Raw genomic sequence first — 20,786 nt, forward strand, 5'->3', positions numbered from 1 at the left:
TCTGAGTAGTGGTGGCATGAGTTGGAGACCAGATTTACACTCCTGATCATCCAGATTCCAGCATCCTCCAGCTAAGATTCTAGCTACACCAACTGTGCTGCCATCCTGTTGGAAGGTAACATATTATTTTATTATAGTGGTTAAGAGTGACTTTCATTGCGTTCCATCGTGTTTATCAAAGATCACAGTATCAATTTACAGACATCTGCAGATATCTGGAGAACAACGGCCCAATCTGTTAATATTTTGTTTGAGTACATTTAAATTTTTTACATTTTAGTCATTTAGCAGACGCTCTGGAGCGACTTACAGTTAGTGAATACATTTTTTTTTTTATACTGGCCCCCCGTGGGAATCGAACCCACAACCCTGGCGTTTCAAACGCTATGCTCTATCAACTGAGCTACATCCCTGCCGGCCATTCCCTCCCCTACCCTGGAAGGCGCTGGGCCAATTGTGTGCCGCCCATGAGTCTCCCGGTCGGCAGCACAGAGCCTGGATTCGAACCAGGATCTCTAGTGGCACAGTTAGCACTGCGATGCAGTGCCTTAGACCACTGCGCCACTCAGGACTACTGAGTAGTGGCGGCATGAGTTGGAGACCAGATTTACACTCCTGATCATCCAGATTCCAGCATCCTCCAGCTAAGATTCTAGCTCCACCAACTGTGCTGCCATCCTGTTAGAAGGTAACAGATTATTTTATTATAGTGGTTAAAAGTGACTTTCATTGCGTTCCATGGTGTTTATCGCCCCTAGTGGAGTCTTCTGGTACTTAGACAGACTGTATAAAAACCGGGAGTAGAGTTGTCATTCTGCACGCAGACAAGCAGCTAGAAACAACGCTACAGTTCTTTCTGTGCAACCATTTCTTGTCACGCTTCAGCCTCGGAAAATATTTGTTTGTAAGTTCAATTCAAGCATATTGCTAGTGATGATAATATTGTTATTGATATAATTACTTACTTATCAATGTTAGTTGGTTACATTTACTCAAGCAAATCGCACTGATTTCACGAATGGCGTCAGCTGTATTAGTTAAGTGAATTGTAAAACATACTATGCTATAGTTTGTTACTGTTTCTAGTGTAATATGCTTTGTTATTGTACAGAGGTGTTTGCACATTATTAGAGTAATGAAAGGAGTTGGCTAGTTGTTACTCATAGAGTAATTATCTATCTGGTTTGTCGTCATGTCAGACACATGGTACCTTGGCACTTGCTTTGTATTCATGCAACTTCAACTTGAAATGTATAATGTACAGCTACAGTATGTCAATGTGAATTGAATACTAAAGTATATTATTTTCTGTATTTTGCAGTTTCACAACAAACATTTTCAATACATTCGTTCAAGAAAAGTCACGCCTTGGAAGTTTTATTGAAGACTCAGTTGTTAGCCATCTGTCTAGTTTTGCATGGGAACGCAATTCCAGGGCAGAATACCAACGTTCACCATGGACAGAAAAGGCCTTGTCTGCACTGTCCTCCTGTTGCTGTCCCTGCTCCAAGTCTCTTCAGCCGTCATCAGAGAACTCCGATCAATCAATGACCTGCGTACCATAGAGTTCGGCCACAGGTATCCACGTCACGGTCTCAAGCTGCTCTTCTGGTTCGCTCAACAGCTGACCATCAACGCCGACACAGACCCCATTTCTGTTAGTTTCAACGCACGCCGACTGCAATATGGCTTCCATTCCTTTACGGACACAGAGAGGCTACTCCCAGCAATTGATCTGCCCACACGACTCTACGTTGCAGTGGGCAACCTCAATACAAGAACTAACCCCGGTGCTAGCAGCCTGCCAAATTATGTTGTTTATGATTACAGAGCACCCTATACTGCCGAGAAGAACATGGATCGGATCATTGTTAAGATCCCCTATGACCGGCTCGTTGTGGAAGACGTGTACATAACGCAGCACCAACCGGAAAGCGAATTGTACGACCAGGCGAATACCTACAAAATCAGTGTCGGCCTCTTGAGAGAGATACGCACACAGAGGAATAGCCAAGCTTTTTTGCAAGTGGCAGGTTATGTTGCTAGAAACCAGGGCTGAAAGCAGATTACATCCTTGCCAGTAGGCATAGTACAGATTGCAAAAAAATATTTTGAACATGTAGTGAAATTATGATTGTTTGATTTGTGCTTTTTCAATTGTGATTCTTCTTCTGATGAGATGCCAAGTGTTTAATGACAGCCTTATTGTTTACTTTCTGTAGTTCACTTTGAGGTCAACTGGACATGTAGTCTATTCAAGTTTATACATGAATCCCTCCGTCCCTGCAGCCTGACTGAGGTTAACAATGGTTCTGTATCATCAGTATCAACGTTAGTAACATGGCAACGCATAGTATAAAATAAATTATCCTCCTCCTTTTAACTCGCTAGTAATTGTGTAATAATCTCATGCTTTCATGAAATTACTGTAATTTGCAGCTTAACTGTACTATGTTCTCATATTTACTCTTAAGAATAAAGCAGCAACAATAACAACAAAACTTGTATGTCCATAAAGACTGGACTGACCTCTGCGGTGGCCAGAATGCCATCCAGCGCTGCCCTCAGCGTGGCGATGTCTGCCGTAGCCAGGCTTTCCTGCGCTTTCATCTGACCCAGCAGGGCCTCGGCCCCACACACCTTCACACTGTCTGACAACGGGGTGGGGGGGAAAGAGCGAAAGAGAGATAGGAGGGTGAGAGTCAAAGAGCAACCCTAAACTTACTCCCACTATACCACACCTTACCTTCACACTGTCTGAAAACACTGTGGGAAGAGAGGGGGGACAGAGAGGAGGGTCAGAAATACAGACACAGTATGGAGACTTAGAGGAAGTGGGTGGCTAACCGTTAGCCTGGTCCCTGATCGGTTTGTGCCGTCTTCCCAACGCCGATGGTCATTGTCACCCGGTGACAGACAGCACAAACAGATCGGGGACCAGGCTAGGCTATCGTTGCCTGTCGGTGCATTATCAGTACTTCTCTAACAGATGTATATAGGGATGTAGAGGAACAAACTTTATTTAAAATCATGGAGTATTCCAGTCCTGGATGTGTGAGTGCACATTTCAGTTGAAAAGACACAGGGACAGCTCACACTCACCGTCCGCTTGCTCCACTGGCACCATGTGAGAGGTGGCACTGCCCTGAACAATGGTGTCACTATCTGAGCACTATGCATCAGAACCACAGTCACTATCCGAGAACTATGCATCAGAACCACAGTCACTATCAGAGCACTATGCATCAGAACCACAGTCACTATCAGAGCGCTATGCATCAGAACCACAGTCACTATCCGAGCGCTATGCATCAGAACCACAGTCATTATCCGGAACCACAGTCATTATCCGAGCGCTATGCATCAGAACCACAGTCACTATCCGAGCACTATGCATCAGAACCACAGTCACTATCAGAGCACTATGCATCAGAACCACAGTCACTATCAGAGCACTATGCATCAGAACCACATTCACTATCAGAGCGCTATACATCAGAACCACAGTCACTATCCGAGCACTATGCATCAGAAACACAGTCACAATCCAAGCACTATGCATCAGAACCAAAGTCACTATCAGAGCACTATGCATCAGAACCACAGTCACTATCAGAGCACAATGCATCAGAACCACATTCACTATCAGAGCACTATGCATCAGAACCAGAGTCACTATCAGAGCACTATGCATCAGAACCACAGTCACTATCCAGAGCACAATGCATCAGAACCAAAGTCACTATCAGAGCACTATGCATCAGAACCACAGTCACTATCAGAGCACTATGCATCAGAACCACATTCACTATCAGAGCACTATACATCAGAACCACAGTCACTATCCGAGCGCTATGCATCAGAACCACATTCACTATCAGAGTGCTATGCATCAGAAACACAGTCACAATCCAAGCACTATGCATCAGAACCACAGTCACTATCCGAGCACTATGCATCAGAACCAAAGTCACTATCAGAGCACTATGCATCAGAACCACAGTCACTATCCGAGCACTATGCATCAGAACCACAGTCACTATCAGAGCACTATGCATCAGAACCACAGTGACTATCAGAGCACTATGCATCACAACCACAGTCACTATCAGAGCACTATGCATCAGAACCACAGTCACTATCAGGAAGCTATGCATCAGAACCACAGTCACTATCAGAGTGCTATGCATCAGAACCACAGTCACTATCCGAGCACTATGCATCAGAAACACAGTCACAATCCGAGAATTATGCATCAGAACCACAGTCACTATCCAGAGCACTATGCATCAGAACCACAGTCACTATCCAGAGCACTTTGCATCAGAACCACAGTCACTATCCAGAGCACTATGCATCAGAACCACAGTGACTATCAGAGCACTATGAATCAGAACCACAGTCACTATCAGAGCACTATGCATAAGAACCACAGTCACTATCAGAGCGCTATGCATCAGAACCACAGTCACTATCCGAGCACTATGCATCAGAAACACAGTCACAATCCGAGCATTATGCATCAGAACCACAGTCACTATCCGAGCACTATGCATCAGAACCACAGTCACTATCCAGAGCACTATGCATCAGAACCACAGTCACTATCCAGAGCACTATGAATCAGAACCACAGTCACTATCCAGAGCACTATGCATCAGAACCACAGTGACTATCAGAGCACTATGCATCAGAACCACAGTCACTATCAGAGCGCTATTCATCAGAACCACAGTCACTATCAGATAAATAACATGACATGATAAAGGACCCAGACCTTATTTACTTCAGATGAATAAAAAAACAACCCTGTCATTATCAACATCTGTGATGACAGCAACCAGGGGGCTGTAGTGTGTCTGAATGGATGTGTTGTTTGTTTGGGATGTGGGGGTGGGGTCCGTCTAAGAGAACCTCAGTCATCGGAGTATAGGGGGAGAGAGGCTGCTCTCACTCTCTCTCTGTGCCAGGGGACCTGATGGAGCCTAGCGCCTGCTCAGCTCTCAACCAACCGCAGGGAACTAAAAATAGCTCAGCCTCTCTTGGAGCCATGGAATCACTCCTCCCCTTCCTCCTCCCCTCCCTGCTTGTAATGGATTAGAGAGGACACAACACTGCATAAGCCTACAACACAAATTAGCCAAACAACAGCCAAGCAAACAGCATCCTCCACATTGTTGTATAGGACATTGATAATGAACAATTGGAAATAAATGAATACATTGGGTAAACTCTGGTTAATGTAAAAAAGGAATACAGACCATGTGGTGTGTGTGTGTGTGTGGTCAGATATCTTCTCCGAGTGCTTGGGTCTGGTCTCAGGTAGGAAGAGATCCCAACACAGATCACCCGTAGCTGAGGCCTGCAGTACAGTACACTGCACAGCATAGGGGGGGAAGGAATGTTTACCTCTAGTTGCTCAGAAACACCCACAGAGACATGTAGGGCCTGACACCTGTTCACAATGAAGACTGAAATAAATAAACCAGCATGCTTTCCTGGCACCAAATGGGATAAAATGGACAGAAACAGGGAGGGACTAAATGAACGCGTTCAATAAGAAACATTTGCCTTCACATTCTGTTGCAAAACGCTTTCCATTGCGTACGTGTTCGATTAGCAATACATGGTGGGATTCACTGGTACTGTACTGCTCTCTGTGTATGCAGTATAGAAGTGTGTGAGGGAGATTGAAAACAGATCCAGGAATTAATGCAGGGTCATACTTTCCCTCTAGATTAGAGATTGCTGTAACTTCCACATTTGTCTCAGATAATACAGATTGATTCACGCTCAATTTCCACTTTGAAATGTATATTTTTAGATTGTACATGCATGTGAGCGTGTGTGAAAGGGACTCATATACACATGTAAAACCAGGTCTTCCCTCCAGGACTGAGGGTTCTATGGAATTGCAGTTATACCCAGATTGAGATACTGTAGGACTTCCTTGCCATGCAGTCTAGCTGGCAAATATAATGAAGGGCGATCAGATTAGGATTGACTGATTATTACGCTGGATACTGGGGTCTATTTCATGATGTGAAACGTTCAGAATGTTGCAGACAGAAATATAATGAATAGAGCAGACAGACACGATTCCCTGTTCTACATGACAGGCAACCTCACAGAAGCCTTGTGTTACAATAAGGAGCTGTGTTCAAAGAATGCAAAAGGCAAATGCTAAACGGCTGTACATAACTTTAACCAACAGTGTACTTTCTTGGGCATTGATGTTGACAGCAATGTCCTATTAAATACAGACGTCAAGGAATTGACTTGAATTAGGTACAGTTCTTGGTATTTGTTAACAGGTCTTTCTTTAATGAGTGGAAAAGACAGCGGATATTGTAGCATTAGTCCACTCTCAGATCAATGGGAGACAGTTAAAAGGACCACAACTTTGTTTTTCCATGCAATAAATCAAATCAATACTCTTCACAAAGGCTCTAGCTGAACATTGAAAGAGGATATGTTCTTTCTTCAGTCCAGGCATAACGTAATCTTATGGTTCATAGTGTATACTATAGTATAGCAATAACAATGGTAGCAATGAAAGGATGTTAATACTGTGTTAATACTATGGGCCTACTATTCAATACTGTGCTGAATAGATTGAGTGATATGAAAGATATGGTTTGACAAAGTAATTGTTTTGTGGTATTGTGGGCTCCCTCACGTAGTATAAACCTTATTATTGTATAAGAGGGAGACATTTCTCAACATCACTAGTAAATAGTGGGTTAATATGGCAACTCCCCCCCCCCCCCCCCCCCCCCTCTACCTTTAGTCCCATTGTCTTCACAATGAACAAAAGCATTCCGTCCACAACTAATCACGCTTATATAACAGTATTACTGTACAACTCACACAGAAGGAACTTAGTTAATATTGCTACATTAAATAATTATTAAAATGTTAGACATGAATCCACTCTAGACAGTTCCTAACAGTACAGAGCCAGACATCCCTCCTACAGCTCCTGTATCAATCACATGACTAAATGTTTCATAATAATTATCTCCATCTCCCCCAGCGCCTTACATCTCATAGAATCCTTAGAAAGAGTAGTACATGATGAGATAACGTCCTAAAAGAAGAATGGGATGGGCTATCTGGAAATAGCCCACGAGTTGCTCACTTAATCATTTGAATGATACATTTTCCTAATCACTTAAGGGTTCATGAATTAAACATTAAATAATTAAATATTCATGGCCATTTCAAGGACTTTGAGAAAATGGCAGCAGCTTACCTTGACCAGTCCTCATTGAAGTGAGCAAAATAACTAAACAAACAAGCTTTGGTCATATTAATGAGTTTAAATATTTATTTTAAAAACTGAAAAAAGAAAACAAACCCACATAGTTTTTAGTATATCATACAAATACATTAATTCAATGTTATTTTGAGTGTTTGTTTCTCATTGACTACAGTGAGCGGCAGTTTGAAAGGCTGTCTGAGCTGGTTGGACTACAGACACAAACCAAAAGGTGAGAGGTTAATAACCAGGAAGTAGTGACAGAAGTACACCGCTAAATCATTGTTAAATACCCAGTGTCACAACTTTTTATATAAAACAGCCAAAAGCAGAGCAGAATAATAAAACTCAAAGGGGCCGCCAGGGTAGTGGGTTCGATCCCCGGGACCACCCATAAACAAAAATGTATGCACGCATGACTGTAAGTCGCTTTGGATAAAAGCGTCTGCTAAATGGCATATTATTATTATTATTATTATTATTAAGACACGCAGGAAGACAAACTCAAAGAGCATCACACACGGAGAAAGTATACTGTGATTAAACCAGATCTGGGTCCAAATAGGATTAATACATTTTTGAATTGCATTTCTTTCATTGAGCCTGACTGGAGTGCCAGATGGGTGTGTTTTGAAGCACATTTGGGACTATTTCATTGGTTCCATTGCGCCAGGCAAGCTCAATCAAGCGCAGCTAAAGTATTTGAAAGGAAAACAAATACTGGATGAAACCCTACTAATCTAACTCATGGTGTACTCTACAACATACTATGTTCGCATTTCTTTTCATAAAGCCAGATTGAAGAGCACTAGTGACCACTGGCAAGAGAGCGGTGGAGGAGAATTCATGAGTCTCTGTAATGTAATAGCTCTGCTGTGGAACACTGCCCTCTTGTGATAATGTAACTTATTGGACAGGTCCAGGTATACCCTCCCTGTTTCAGTCCGTTTTGTGCCTAATGAACAGGGCCCAGGTGTTATTGCTACTGTAGACAGATGGTGATGATGGAAGTTGTCGGTTCCTCTGTCTAGGCTTTACAGCTCCATCGTCTGGGGAAGCTGATAAGATCCCAGCAGTGTGGGTGTGTAGGGCTGCATTCCAATTCCCTACCTTTCTGCTTATTACTTGCTCACTCCACTACACAAGTCCATTCCTTTCAAATCAATGAGGGGGAGCGCCTGGGAAAAAAGGGTAAATGATCAGACGGCAGCTTATGGAAGTCCATGTTCTTGCTACGTTACAGAGACCAGGAAGCTCAGAGCCACACAGCCAATCAACGGTCCAGCATGATCAGGGTCGTGTTCAATAGGACACGGCGTAGCATACCGTTTTGCAAAGGAAAACGAAAACAAGCGTTTGTTATTGGACACGTTCAGGTAGTACCTTTTCGATTCACTCCGTTTTCTTCCGTGTTGTGCCTAATGAACACAACCAGTTGTTCAAAGCAGCCCCAGAGCATCACACACACACACACACCACTTCAACTCCAGCAACAGTCTTCTCTGGCTGCTCAGACACACCACACTAGTGTCTTTAACAAACCTAAACCCCATTCATTTCAACAGACAGAGCTCACTGCAGGGCCGGATCTTTTTCTAGTGTATCCCCAGGGTAGCTGGGTGTCTAAACAGTCAACTCTAATAACAATAATAATAATAACAGTCATCATGGTCTTTAAAACAGGAGGCGAAAAGGCATAAGTCCGTATCCCGTTGGACGTATAGCTCAGATGGGGTTTGGGTTAGAGAGGTAAAAGCTCGCAGTGAGAGGAAAAAAAGGATCCAGGAGAAAATAAAACTGGGGAGGGCAACAACCCTACGATTTAGAATAACAACGCAACACAACCGTTTAGTGGGAGAAAAACACACGTGCCTGTTTTCGTTGCACTGATGAGACATGGGTAGCCAGGGGGAGGGCAAGGGGTGGGGTCTAAGTGGCAATCAGTCAAGTCTCCCTCTGATGAGGGATTGGCCCTTGTGAAATGTATCCTAGGATGTCTGTTTGTGAAGAACTTGTGCTCGTGGTGGGTCGCTCCACAGTGCTCCGACTGCGACAAAGGGAACAGTTGGAGAACTGAAATAAATACTTGCTAGAAGACAGAGGATCCATCAGCAGGTGTGCTATTCCTCAACAGTTGAGGGGGAGGGGCCAGGCAGGTAGTCAATCCATCCCCCTTCACTTTCCCTCCTCATCACGGTCCAATTAGAAGCCGCCGGGAGCAAGAGGAGAATTTTTTAAAAGCACCTTTTTATTTGGCTTTCATAAAAATACAAAAATAAGAAAGACTGAAGAGAGTGTATAAATGGGGCAAGAGGCAGAGCGAGAGAGAAGTCAGTCTTGTGGTTGGAGGAGTAGTGGGGAACAGACCTCAACCTGTACCTGTGAGGAGAGTAGAGGAATATTAGACTGGACTTCAACACACCCAATTACACACATGGTACAAAAAAGGCCATAAAGCAATCACACACAATCGCTATTTCTGCCATAGTGCCTCTGAGTAATCATGTTGAGACACACATACGCACCTTCGTCCTCCTCCCCCCAGCCCTCGGCCACCCCGGCCAGCTCGTAGTGCTTCTTCCTTAGCTCTCCAAGACGCTCTCGCTCCTTTTGCAGCTTTGTCTCCAGCTCTAGAACCGAAACCTGACAACACACACAAAAACACGGTTTACTTAGACCTGTAACACACACACACACACTCAGCTACCCCACATTGCTCTTACCTGTGAGTCCATCTCCTGCCTCTTGATCTGAGTGAGGCTCATACTGGAGAAATCCATGGTGTCTGAAGCACACAGTCATAGGAGAAAGAGAGCGGGAGAAAGGAGAGAGAGAAAGGGGAGAGACAGATGAAGAGAAAGGAGGGAGAGATGAAGACAAAGGAGGGAGAGAGAAAGAAAGAAATTCAGCATTCAGTCACAATACATTCAGTCACAATACATGTCATGTTGATCTCTCACTGTGTAAATCCATGGGCACACTACTGTTAATCCACTCACCTTTCTCCTGGATCTGGGACTTCCCGGACTTGGTGGAGGCTACAACCCCAGCGGTGGCCTGTGTGACCCCTTTGGATGCCAGCTTCAGGCGGCCCAGGTTGGCGTTGTCTTTGTCTGCCTTCACCTGCACAACAGACCAGAGAGTGGCTGGGTTCCCAACGGGAATGGGTCATGGGTGTGTCTTAAACACGTGTAGAGATATGGTTGACACACCAAGTGATGAGAGAGACGTAGGTTGGCGTATGTAGATCCGGTTGTGAGTGAGTGTCTCATGCACACAGTTTCAGTTACCACATATCACTACAAAATAAGTACCGTCTCACCTTGGATGCGGCCACCAGTTGTGCAGTGCTGGCTGCGATCTCATGCGAACACACCATCAGCTCCTCGTACTTGCCCTTGCCCTGCACCACCAGGTCTGCTGCATCTCTATGGGATACATTACGCAGAGTATTCTGGGTACTGTAGTACATCATGCTACTATTACAATGGTTATAGGCTATACAGTAGAGGCTGGAGATTTTCCTGGTCAGGTCATGTAGTCAGGAAAAACTTCTGGCCTAAATGAGTGTATTCCAGAATACCATGGTGTTGTGGAGTAGTAACAACACTGCTGTAACAGTGCTCCGGTGTAGTAATACAAGGTTAAGTTAGAAGTGAAAGGGTGATACTACTTACACCATGACTGTTGCGCCCCAGCCCACGGCTTTGGAAGCTGAGATCAGGCCTTCAGTCCAGCGAGAGTTCTTGACATAGAAATCCTTCATGGATGCTGCCCCCTGGTGGAAACAATATATTATATTGGAATATACACTGAGTGCGCAAAACATTAGGAACTCCTGCTCTTTCCATGACAGACTGACCAGGTGAAAGTTATTATCCCTTATTGATGTCACCTGTTAAACCCACTTCAAATCAGTGTAAATGAAGGGGAAGAGACAGGTTAAAGAAGGATTGTTAAGCCTTAAGACATGGATTGTGTATGTGTGCCATTCAGAGGGTGAATGGGCAAGACAAAAGATTTAAGTGCCTTTGAACGGGGTATGGTAGTAGGTGCCAGGTGCACTGGTTTGAATCTGTCAAGAACTACAACGCTGCTGGGTTTTTCACGCTCAACAGTTTCCCGTTTGTATCAAGAATGGTCCACCACCCAAAGGAAATCCAGCCAATTTGACACAACTGTGGGAAGGAAGCATTGGAGTGAACATGGGCCAGCATCCCTGTGAAACGCCTTTGACGCCTTGTAGTCCATGCCCAGACGAATTGAGGCTGTTCTGAGGGCAAAAGGGGCGCAACTCAATATTAGGAAGGTGTGTATACTGTTACAACAGACAACACATTTTGTACAAACATGTCGAAAGTGGTGTAAAGTACTTAAGTAAAAATACTTTAAAAGTACTACTTAAGTATCGTGTCGCGCTTGAGGCATGGAATTCATAGTTCGAACATGTCGACCATATCTTTAGTGTACAACATGAAGTTTCCCCCTCCATGTCAATGAGTGGGAAGCAGCAGCGACCCAGTGGGAGCACTGGGCAGAAGCTACATAGTCAGCAGAGAGGGCAGCAGCTACATAAAAAAAAAATATACAGCACATGCGCATAAATCTCTGTATCAATAGCCACGGCAAGTGGGGTTCCAGATACTCCGGAACCGCAGCCACTCTGTATATTATATTATATTATATTATTATATACTATGATGCACATATGATACGTTTCTGTTTCTCACCCTGCCACTCTCCACGATGTCCCTTTGCAGATCTTTGGAAGACAGCACGAGCACTTTGATGGCCTGCATCAGGTCTGTACAGGAGGCCAGAATCCTATGGGGGGCGATAGAGGACACATTCGTTGGGCAGCACCACTGTGCAACACATCTTGATCTCAAACGTTTCACTCATTTGAAAGTTATGTGATTCTCAAAGCCAGGGTCGTGTTCATTAGGGCACGCAATGAAAATGTTTTAAAAGGGGACGGAAAAATGAGCGTTTCTTACTGGACATGTCCAGGTAGTCCCTCCCTGTTTCAGTCCATTTTCTTCCATTCAGTGCCTAATGAACACGACCCAGGAGTGGGAGACTCACCTCTCATTGACCTCCATCTTAACCCCTGTGTCGACTGCACGCGACTTGTTGAGCATGTCCTGTCAATGGGATACAACAAATAGAGGAAATGAAACACCTTTTGGTTGGTACTCCTGTAAAATGAAACCAGAGGATTCTTTTCACACACACACACACACACACACACACATTTCTGTTTTTGTCTGGGTCCTCCTTGGTGATGGTGGTGACACACACACGCGCACACACGTTGAGCTGGTTACCTCTATCCTGGCGGCTGCTGACTCCACAGCGGCCGATGTGGCGGCCATTTCCTGCTCCACCAGATCTCCCAGCTCCCCCTGCTGCAGCTCCAGACCCTGAGGCCGCAGTTTCTACAGACCAGGGAGAGAGAAAGAGAGGAGAGGGGGGGGGGTAGAGAGAAGAAAGAGAGCGAGAGAGATAAGACAAAAAAGAAAGATGTGGCATTGGACTTGTCGTTGTGGTGGCACCTGTAGATGCTGTCAGTTTGACATTTCCTCCCAACATTTTTAAAGATAAGGACATTGGGAGGGGAAGCTGACCTGTGCCCAAGGTCAATTTCTAGTGTTGTGACTTGCCCTCCAAGGGTCACATACTTAGTTGAAAGGATAAGAGGCACTGACTCATCTTATCATGATGACATCCCCTGGTTTAAATGTGCACAAATAGGCATTATGAAGAAGTTGAAGTTCTCAGAATGATTGCAGGGTGTGGACTTTTGGTAAATTTTGTAGACCTACACTACCAGTCAAAAGTTTGGACACACCTACTCAGTCAAGGGTTTTTCTTTATTTTTACTATTTTCTACAATAATAGTGAAGACATCAAAACTATTAAATAACACATATGGAATCATGTAGTAAACAAAAAAGTGTTAAACAAATCAAAATATATATGTTAGATTCTTCAAATAGCCACCCTTTGCCTTGATGACAGCTTTGCACACTCTTGGCATTCTCTCAACCAGCTTCACCTGGAATGCTTTCCAACAGTCTTGAAGGAGTTCCCACATATGCTGAGCACTTGTTGGCTGCTTTTCCTTCACTCTGCGGTCCGACTCATCCCAAACCATCTCAATTGGGCTGAGGTCAGGGGATTGTGGAGGCCAGGTCATCTGATGCAGCACTCCATCACTCTCCTTCTTGGTAAAATAGCCCTTACACAGCCTGGAGGTGTGTTGGGTCATTGTCCTGTTGAAAAACAAATGATAGTCCCACTAAGCCCAAACCAGACGGGATAGCGTATCGCTGCAGAATGCTGTGCTAGCCATGCTGGTTAAGTGTGCCTTGAATTCTAAATAAATCACAGACAGTGTCACCAGCAAAGCACCCCCACACCATAACACCTCCTCCATGCTTTACGGTGGGAAATACACATGCGGAGATCATCCGTTCACCCACACCGCGTCTCACAAAGACACAGCGGTTGGAACCAAAAATCTCAAATTTGGACTCCAGACCAAAGGACAACTTTCCACTGGTCTAATGTCCATTGCTCGTGTTTCTTGGCCCACGCAGGTCTCTTCTTATTATTGGTGTCCTTTAGTAGTGGTTATCTTTGCAGCAATTCGACCATGAAGGCCTGATTCACACAGTCCCCTCTGAACAGTTGATGTTGAGATGTGTCTGTTACTTGAACTCTGTGAAGCATTTATTTGGGCTGCAACTTCTGAGGCTGGTAACTCTAATGATCTTATCCTCTACAGCAGAGGTAACTCTGTGTCTTCCATGAGGGAATGGTGGTCCTCATGAGAGCCAGTTTCATCATAGTGCTTGATGGTTTTTGCGACTGAACTTGAAGAAACTTTCAACGTTTATGACATTTTCCGGATTGACTGACCTTCATGTCTTAAAGTAATGATGGACTGTCGTTTCTCTTTGCTTATTTGAGCTGTTCTTGCCATAATATGGACTTGGTCTTTTACCAAATAGGGCTATCTTCTGTATATCCCCCCTACTTTGTCACAACACAACTGGTTGGCTGAAACGCATTAAGGAGGAAAGAAATTCCACAAATTAACTTTTAAGAAGGCACACCTGTTAATTGAAATGCATTCCAGGTGACTACATCATGAAGCTGGTTGAGAGAATGCCAAGAGTGTGCAAATCTGTGATCAAGGCAAAGGGTGGTTATTTGAAGAATCTCAAATATAAAATATATTTTGATTTGTTTAACACTTTTTTGGTTACTACATGATTCCATAGGTGTTATTTCATAGTTTTGATATCTTCACTATTATTCTACAATGTAGAAAATAGTAAAAAATAAAGAGAAACCCTCGATTGAGTAGGTGTGTCCAAACTTTTGACTGGTAGTGTATGTCACCACCATGTCAGAGAATTTCACAACCATGGCAGGCCAAGGAGTGGACAGCAGCACTAATTCTTCTTATAATGCATTATATCACAAAACTTCCAAGTGACATGGCAAGCAAGAGCCTATGTCTAAGGCATAAAACAAACGCCGGTGGACGCCAGTCCCCAACAAATTCTGCGACCTAACCAGTGGTGTAGTGACATTTTTCTAGGTGCCGGATAGCAAAATATATGTATGACGTCATTGTTTCTCAATCAAAGTTTGTACCGATGTAGACCATTGAATAATACAATTTTAAAATCTGCATAAATGCATCCTCCAAATGCAACATTTGCCTATGCCTACACATATTGGCTCAAATACATTTCTTTTTTTTAATACCCACAAATACTGTCAATTGTGAATGATAATTCTTCACGTTTTACGGGTGAAACGTCCAAGCTGGATCTGCATGCCAACCATTTGATCTCAATCAGTTTCATGGGAATATTCATTTAGATCTTCTTGAATGATGTAAGTAACTACTGTTCAAGCATATTTTAGAGCAGGTGGTGTTAACATGCTACAGAATACACTATATATACAAAAGTATGTTGACACCCCTTGAAATTAGTGGATTCGGCCATTTCAGCCACACCTGTTGTGGACAGGTGTATAAAATTAGAGCACACAGCCATGCAATCTCCATAGACAGACATTGGCAGTAGAATGGCCTTACTGAAAAGCTCAGTGATGTTCAACGTGGCACCGTCATAGGATGCCACATTTCCAACAAGTCAGTTTGTCAAATGTATGCCCTGCTAGAGCTGCCCCGGTCAACTGTAAGTGCTGTTATTGTGAAGTGGAAACATCTAGGAGCAACAACGGCTCAGCCGCGAAGTGATAGTCCACACAAGCTCACAGAACCAAACCGTTGACTGCTGAAGTGCGTAGCACGTAAAAAATTATCGGTCCTCGTTTGCAACACTCACTACCGAGTTCCAAACTGCCTCTGGAAGCAACATCGGCACAAGAACTGTTCGTCGGGAGCTTCATGAAATGGGTTTCCATGGCCGAGCAGCCGCACACAAGCCTAAGTTCACCATGCGCAATGCCAAGCGTCGGCTGGAGTGGTGTAGAGCTTGCCGCCATTGGAAACACATCTCTGGAGTAATGAATCACGCTTCACCATCTGGCAGTCCCACGGACGGATCTGGGTTTGGCGGATGCCAGGAGAACGCTACCTGCCCCAATGCATAGTGCCAACTGTAAAGTTTGGTGGAGGAGGAATAATGGTCTGGGTTCTGTTTTTCATGGTTTGGGCTACGCCCCTTAGTTTCAGTAAAGGCTAATCTTAACGCTACAGCATACAATGGCATTCTAGACGATTCTGTGCTTCCAGCTTTGTGGCAACAGTTTGGGGAAGGCCCTTTCCTGTTTCAGCATGACAATGCCCCTGTGCACAAAGCGAGGTCCATACAGAAATGGTTTGTCAAGTTCGGTGTGGAAGAACTTGACTGGCCTGCACAGAGCCCTGACCTCAACCCCATCAAACACCATTGGGATGAATTGGAACGCTGACTGCGAGCCAGGCCTAATCACCCAACATCAGTGCCCAACCTCACTAATGCTCTTGTGGCTGAATGGAAGTCCCAAGAGCAATGTTCCAACATCTAGTGGAAAGCCTTCCCAGAAGAGTGGGGGCTGTTATAGCACCAAAGGGGAGACCAACTCCATATTAAAGGACATGATTATGAAATGAGATACTTTTGGTCATGTAGTGTACCTGTATTTTGTTTCAATTAACACAACCATTCAGCAAAATCATCCTAAAATCTCATAAGAAATTACATGTTGTTTTCGGCCTAACTCTAACGTTAAACTATGCTATTAAATTCGGTCTGTTGTGTAGAATACTAATGAATCATTAAGAGATTTTGCCCAGACATTGATTCAGCTTTGATCTAAACTTTATTAAGCATCCACAATTCTGAGTAGTGGCGGCATGAGTTGGAGACCAGATTTACACTCCTGATCATCCAGATTCCAGCATCCTCCAGCTAAGATTCTAGCTACACCAACTGTGCTGCCATCCTGTTAGAAGGTAACAGATTATTTTATTATAGTGGTTAAGAGTGACTTTCATTGCGTTCCATGGTGTTTATCGCCCCCTAGTGGAGTCTTCTGGTACTTAGACAGACTGCACAAAAACCGGGAGTAGAGTTGTCATTCTGCACGCAGACAAGCAGCTAGAAACAACGCTACAGTTCTTTCTGTGCAACTATTTCTTGTCATGCTTCAGCCTCTGAACATATTTGTTTGTAAGTTCAATTCAAGCATATTGCTAGTGATGATAATATTGTTATTGATAGAATTACTTACTTATCAATGTTAGTTGGTTACATTTACTCACGCAAATTGCACTGATTTCACGAATGGCGTCAGCTGTATTAGTTTGCTCGTGCGTCATGTAAGTTAATTGTAAAACATACTATGCTATAGTTGACTGTTTCTAGTGTAATATGTTTTGTTATTGTACAGAGGTGTTTGCACATTATTAGTGTAATGAAAGGAGTTGGCTAGTTGTTACTCATATAGTAATTATCTATCTGGTTTGTCGTCATGTCAGATACATGGTACCTTGGCACTTACTTTGTATTTATGCAACTTCAACTTGAAATGTATAATGTACAGCTACAGTATGTCAATGTGAATTGAATACTAAAGTATATTATTTAATGTATTTTGCAGTTTCACAACATAGACGTTTTCAATACATTCGGTCAAGAAAATTCACGCCTTGGAAGTTTTATTGAAGACTCAGTTGTTAGCCATCTGTCTAGTTTTGCATGGGAACGCAATTCCAGGGCAATAATACCAACGTTCACCATGGACAGAAAAGGCCTTGTCTGCTCTGTCCTCCTGTTGCTGTCCCTGCTCCAAGTCTCTTCAGCCGTCATCAGAGAACTCCAATCAATCAATGAACTGCGTACCATAGAGTTCGGCCACAGGTATCCACGTCACGGTCTCAAGCTGCTCTACTGGTTCGCTCAAACAGCTGACCATCAACGCCGGCACAGACCCCATTCCTGTTGGTTTCAACGCACGCCAGCTGCAATAGAGACGCATACAAAGCTCTCCCTCGCCCTCCATTTGGCAAATCTGACCATAACACTATCCTCCTGATTCCTGCTTATAAGCAAAAACTAAAGCAGGAAGCACCAGTGACTCGGTTAATAAAAAAGTGGTCAAATGACGCAGATGCTAAGCTACAGGACTGTTTTGCTAGCACAGACTGGAACATGTTCCGGGATTCTTCAGATAGCATTGAGGAGTACACCACATCAGTCACTGGCTTCATCAATAAGTGCATCGATGATGTCGTCCCCACAGTGACCGTACGTACATACCCCAACCAGAAGCCATGGATTACAGGAAACATCCACACTGAGCTAAAGGGCAGAGCTGCCGCTTTCAAGGAGCAGGACTCTAACCCGGACGCTTATAAGAAATCCCGCTATGCCCTCCGACGAACCATCAAACAGGCAAAGAGTCAATACAGGACTAAGATTGAATCGTACTACACAGGCTCTGACGCTCGTCGGATGTGGCAGGGCTTGAAAACTATTACAGACTACAAAGGGAAGCACAGCCGCGAGCTGCCCAGTGACACAATACTTCCAGACGAGCTAAACCACTTCTATGCTCGCTTTGAGGCAAGCAACACTGAAACATGCATGAGAGCACCAGCTGTTCCGGATGACTATGTGATCACGCTCTCCGTAGCCGATGTGAGTAAGACTTTTAAGCAGGTCAACATTCACAAGGCCGCAGGGCCAGACGGATTACCAGGACGTGTACTCCGAGCATGTGCTGACCAACTGGCAAGTGTCTTCACTGACATTTTCAACATGTCCCTGACTGAGTCTGTAATACCAACATGTTTCAAGCAGACCACCATAGTCCCCGTGCCCAAGGACACTAAGATAACCTCCCTAAATGACTACCGACCCGTAGCACTGACGTCTGTAGCCATGAAGCGCTTTGAAAGGCTGGTCATGGCTCACATCAACACCATTATCCCAGAAACCCTAGACCCACTCCAATTTGCATACCGCCCCAACAGATCCACAGATGATGCAATCTCTATTGCACTCCACACTGCCCTTTCCCACCTGGACAAGAGGAACACCTACGTGAGAATGCTATTCATTGACTACAGCTCAGCATTCAACACCATAGTGCCCTCAAAGCTCATCACATTGCTAAGGATCCTGGGACTAAACACCTCCCTCTGCAACTGGATCCTGGACTTCCTGACGGGCCGCCCCCAGGTGGTAAGGGTAGGTAACAACACATCTGCCACACAGATCCTCAATACAGGGGCCCCTCAGGGGTGCGTGCACAGTCCCCTCCTGTACTCCCTGTTCACCCATGACTGCATGGCCAGGCACGACTCCAACACCATCATTAAGTTTGCCGACGACACAACAGTGGTAGGCCTGATCACCGACAACGATGAGACAGCCTATAGGGAGGAGGTCAGAGACCTTGCCGTGTGGTGCCAGGATAACAACCTCTCCCTCAACGTGACCAAGACAAAGGAGATGATCAAAGGAGCCCATCTTTTTACGCTGCTGCTACTCTGTTAATTATTTATGCATAGTCACTTTAACTCTACCCACATGTACATATTACTTCAACTACCTCAACTAGCCAGTGCCCCCGCACATCGACTCTGCACCGGTACCCCCCTGTATATATAGCCTCCCTACTGTTATTTTATTTTACTTCTGCTCTTTTTTTTTCTCAACACTTTTTTGTTGTTGTTTTTATTTTACTTTTTTTATTAAAAATAAATGTAATGTTGGTTAAATGCACCTGTTGTATTCGGCGCATGTGGCCAATAAAATTTGATTTGATATGGCTTCCATTCCTTTGGGAACACCGAGGGGCTACTCCCAGCAATTGATCCGGCCACACAACTCTACTTTGCAGTGGGCAACCTCAATACAAGAAGCAACCCCGGTGCTAGCAGCCTGCCAATGTATGTTGTTCATGATAACAGTAAACCCTTTACTGCCGAGAAGAACATGGATCGGATCATTGTTAAGATCCCCTATGACCGGCTCGTTGTGGAAGACGCAGCACCAACCGACAGCCAAATTCTACGACCAGGCGAATACCTACAAGATCAGTGTCGGCCTCTTAAAAGAGATACGTAGACAGAAGAATATCCAAGCTTTTTTTGGAAGTGGCAGGTTATGTTGCTTGAAACCAGGGCTGAAAGCAAATTTACATCCTTGCCAGTAGGCATAGTACAGATTGCCAAAAAATATTTTTAACATGTAGTCATATTGTGATTGTTTGATTGTGCTTTTCGATTGTGATTCTTCTTCTGATGAGATGCCAAGTGTTTAATGACAGGCTTATTGTTTACTTTCTGTAGTTCACTTTGAGGTCAACTGGACATGTAGTCTATTCAAGTTTATACATGAGTCCCTCCGTCCCTGCAGCCTTACTGAGGTTAACAATGGTTCTGTATCATCAGTATCAACATTAGTAACATGGCAACGCATAGTATAAAATAAATTATCCTCCTCCTTTTAACTCGCTAGTAATTGTGTAATAATCTCATGCTTTCATGAAATGAAATTACTGTAATTTGCAGCTTAACTGTACTATGTACTCATATTTACTCTTAAGAATAAAGCAGCAACAATAACAACAAAACTTGTATGACCATAAAGACTCGACTGACCTCTGCGGTGGCCAGAATGCCATCCAGCGCTGCCCTCAGCGTGGCGATGTCTGCCGTAGCCAGGCTTTCCTGCGCTTTCATCTGACCCAGCAGGGCCAGGGCCTCGGCCCCACACGCCTTCACACTGTCTGACAACGCTGTGTGTGTGGGGGGGGGACAGAGAGGAGGGTCAGAGATACAGACACAGTATGGAGACTTAGAGGAAGTGGGTGGCAGTGATGGTCCCTGATCGGTTTGTGCCGTCTTCCCAACGCCGATGGTCATTGTCACCCGGTGACAGACAGCACAAACAGATCGGGGACCAGGCTAGGCTATCGTTGCCTATCTGCGCATTATCAGTACTTCTCTAACAGATCTATATAGGGATGTAGAGGAACAAACTTT

At 44.3% G+C, this 20,786-nt stretch overlaps 1 protein-coding gene and 1 long non-coding RNA gene across 5 annotated transcripts in view; one reads left to right on the forward strand and one right to left on the reverse strand.

Annotated features, from left to right (window-relative positions):
- The first annotated feature begins 572 nt into the window (after positions 1-572).
- On the forward strand, positions 573-2,501 carry LOC311105465. Its single transcript, XR_014610260.1, has 2 exons — positions 573-904; positions 1,322-2,501. It is a non-coding gene; the product is annotated as an uncharacterized lncRNA (long non-coding RNA).
- A 2,286-nt stretch (positions 2,502-4,787) lies between these two features.
- Positions 4,788-20,786, reverse strand: part of LOC311105464 (huntingtin-interacting protein 1-like) — a gene marked incomplete at its 5' end in the record, with an annotated part of 61,401 nt that continues 45,402 nt past the window's right edge. For 2 of the 4 annotated variants that reach the window (XM_084147625.1, XM_084147626.1), the window contains 10 exons: positions 7,317-9,640; positions 9,787-9,904; positions 9,985-10,046; positions 10,261-10,384; positions 10,584-10,689; positions 10,939-11,039; positions 11,992-12,085; positions 12,347-12,405; positions 12,589-12,699; positions 20,403-20,539. In XM_084147625.1, the coding sequence (XP_084003751.1) occupies positions 9,630-9,640; positions 9,787-9,904; positions 9,985-10,046; positions 10,261-10,384; positions 10,584-10,689; positions 10,939-11,039; positions 11,992-12,085; positions 12,347-12,405; positions 12,589-12,699; positions 20,403-20,539 (923 nt within the window). In that variant the 3' untranslated portion in view covers positions 7,317-9,629. Of the gene's footprint in view, positions 5,378-7,316; positions 9,641-9,786; positions 9,905-9,984; positions 10,047-10,260; positions 10,385-10,583; positions 10,690-10,938; positions 11,040-11,991; positions 12,086-12,346; positions 12,406-12,588; positions 12,700-20,402; positions 20,540-20,786 lie in introns of those variants that run through there. The other 2 variants (XM_084147628.1, XM_084147627.1) reach the window with 2 other exon arrangements.

This window comes from Coregonus lavaretus (assembly GCF_964263955.1).
Source record: "Coregonus lavaretus genome assembly, chromosome: 30".
In the NCBI taxonomy this organism is placed as follows: domain Eukaryota; kingdom Metazoa; phylum Chordata; class Actinopteri; order Salmoniformes; family Salmonidae; genus Coregonus; species Coregonus lavaretus.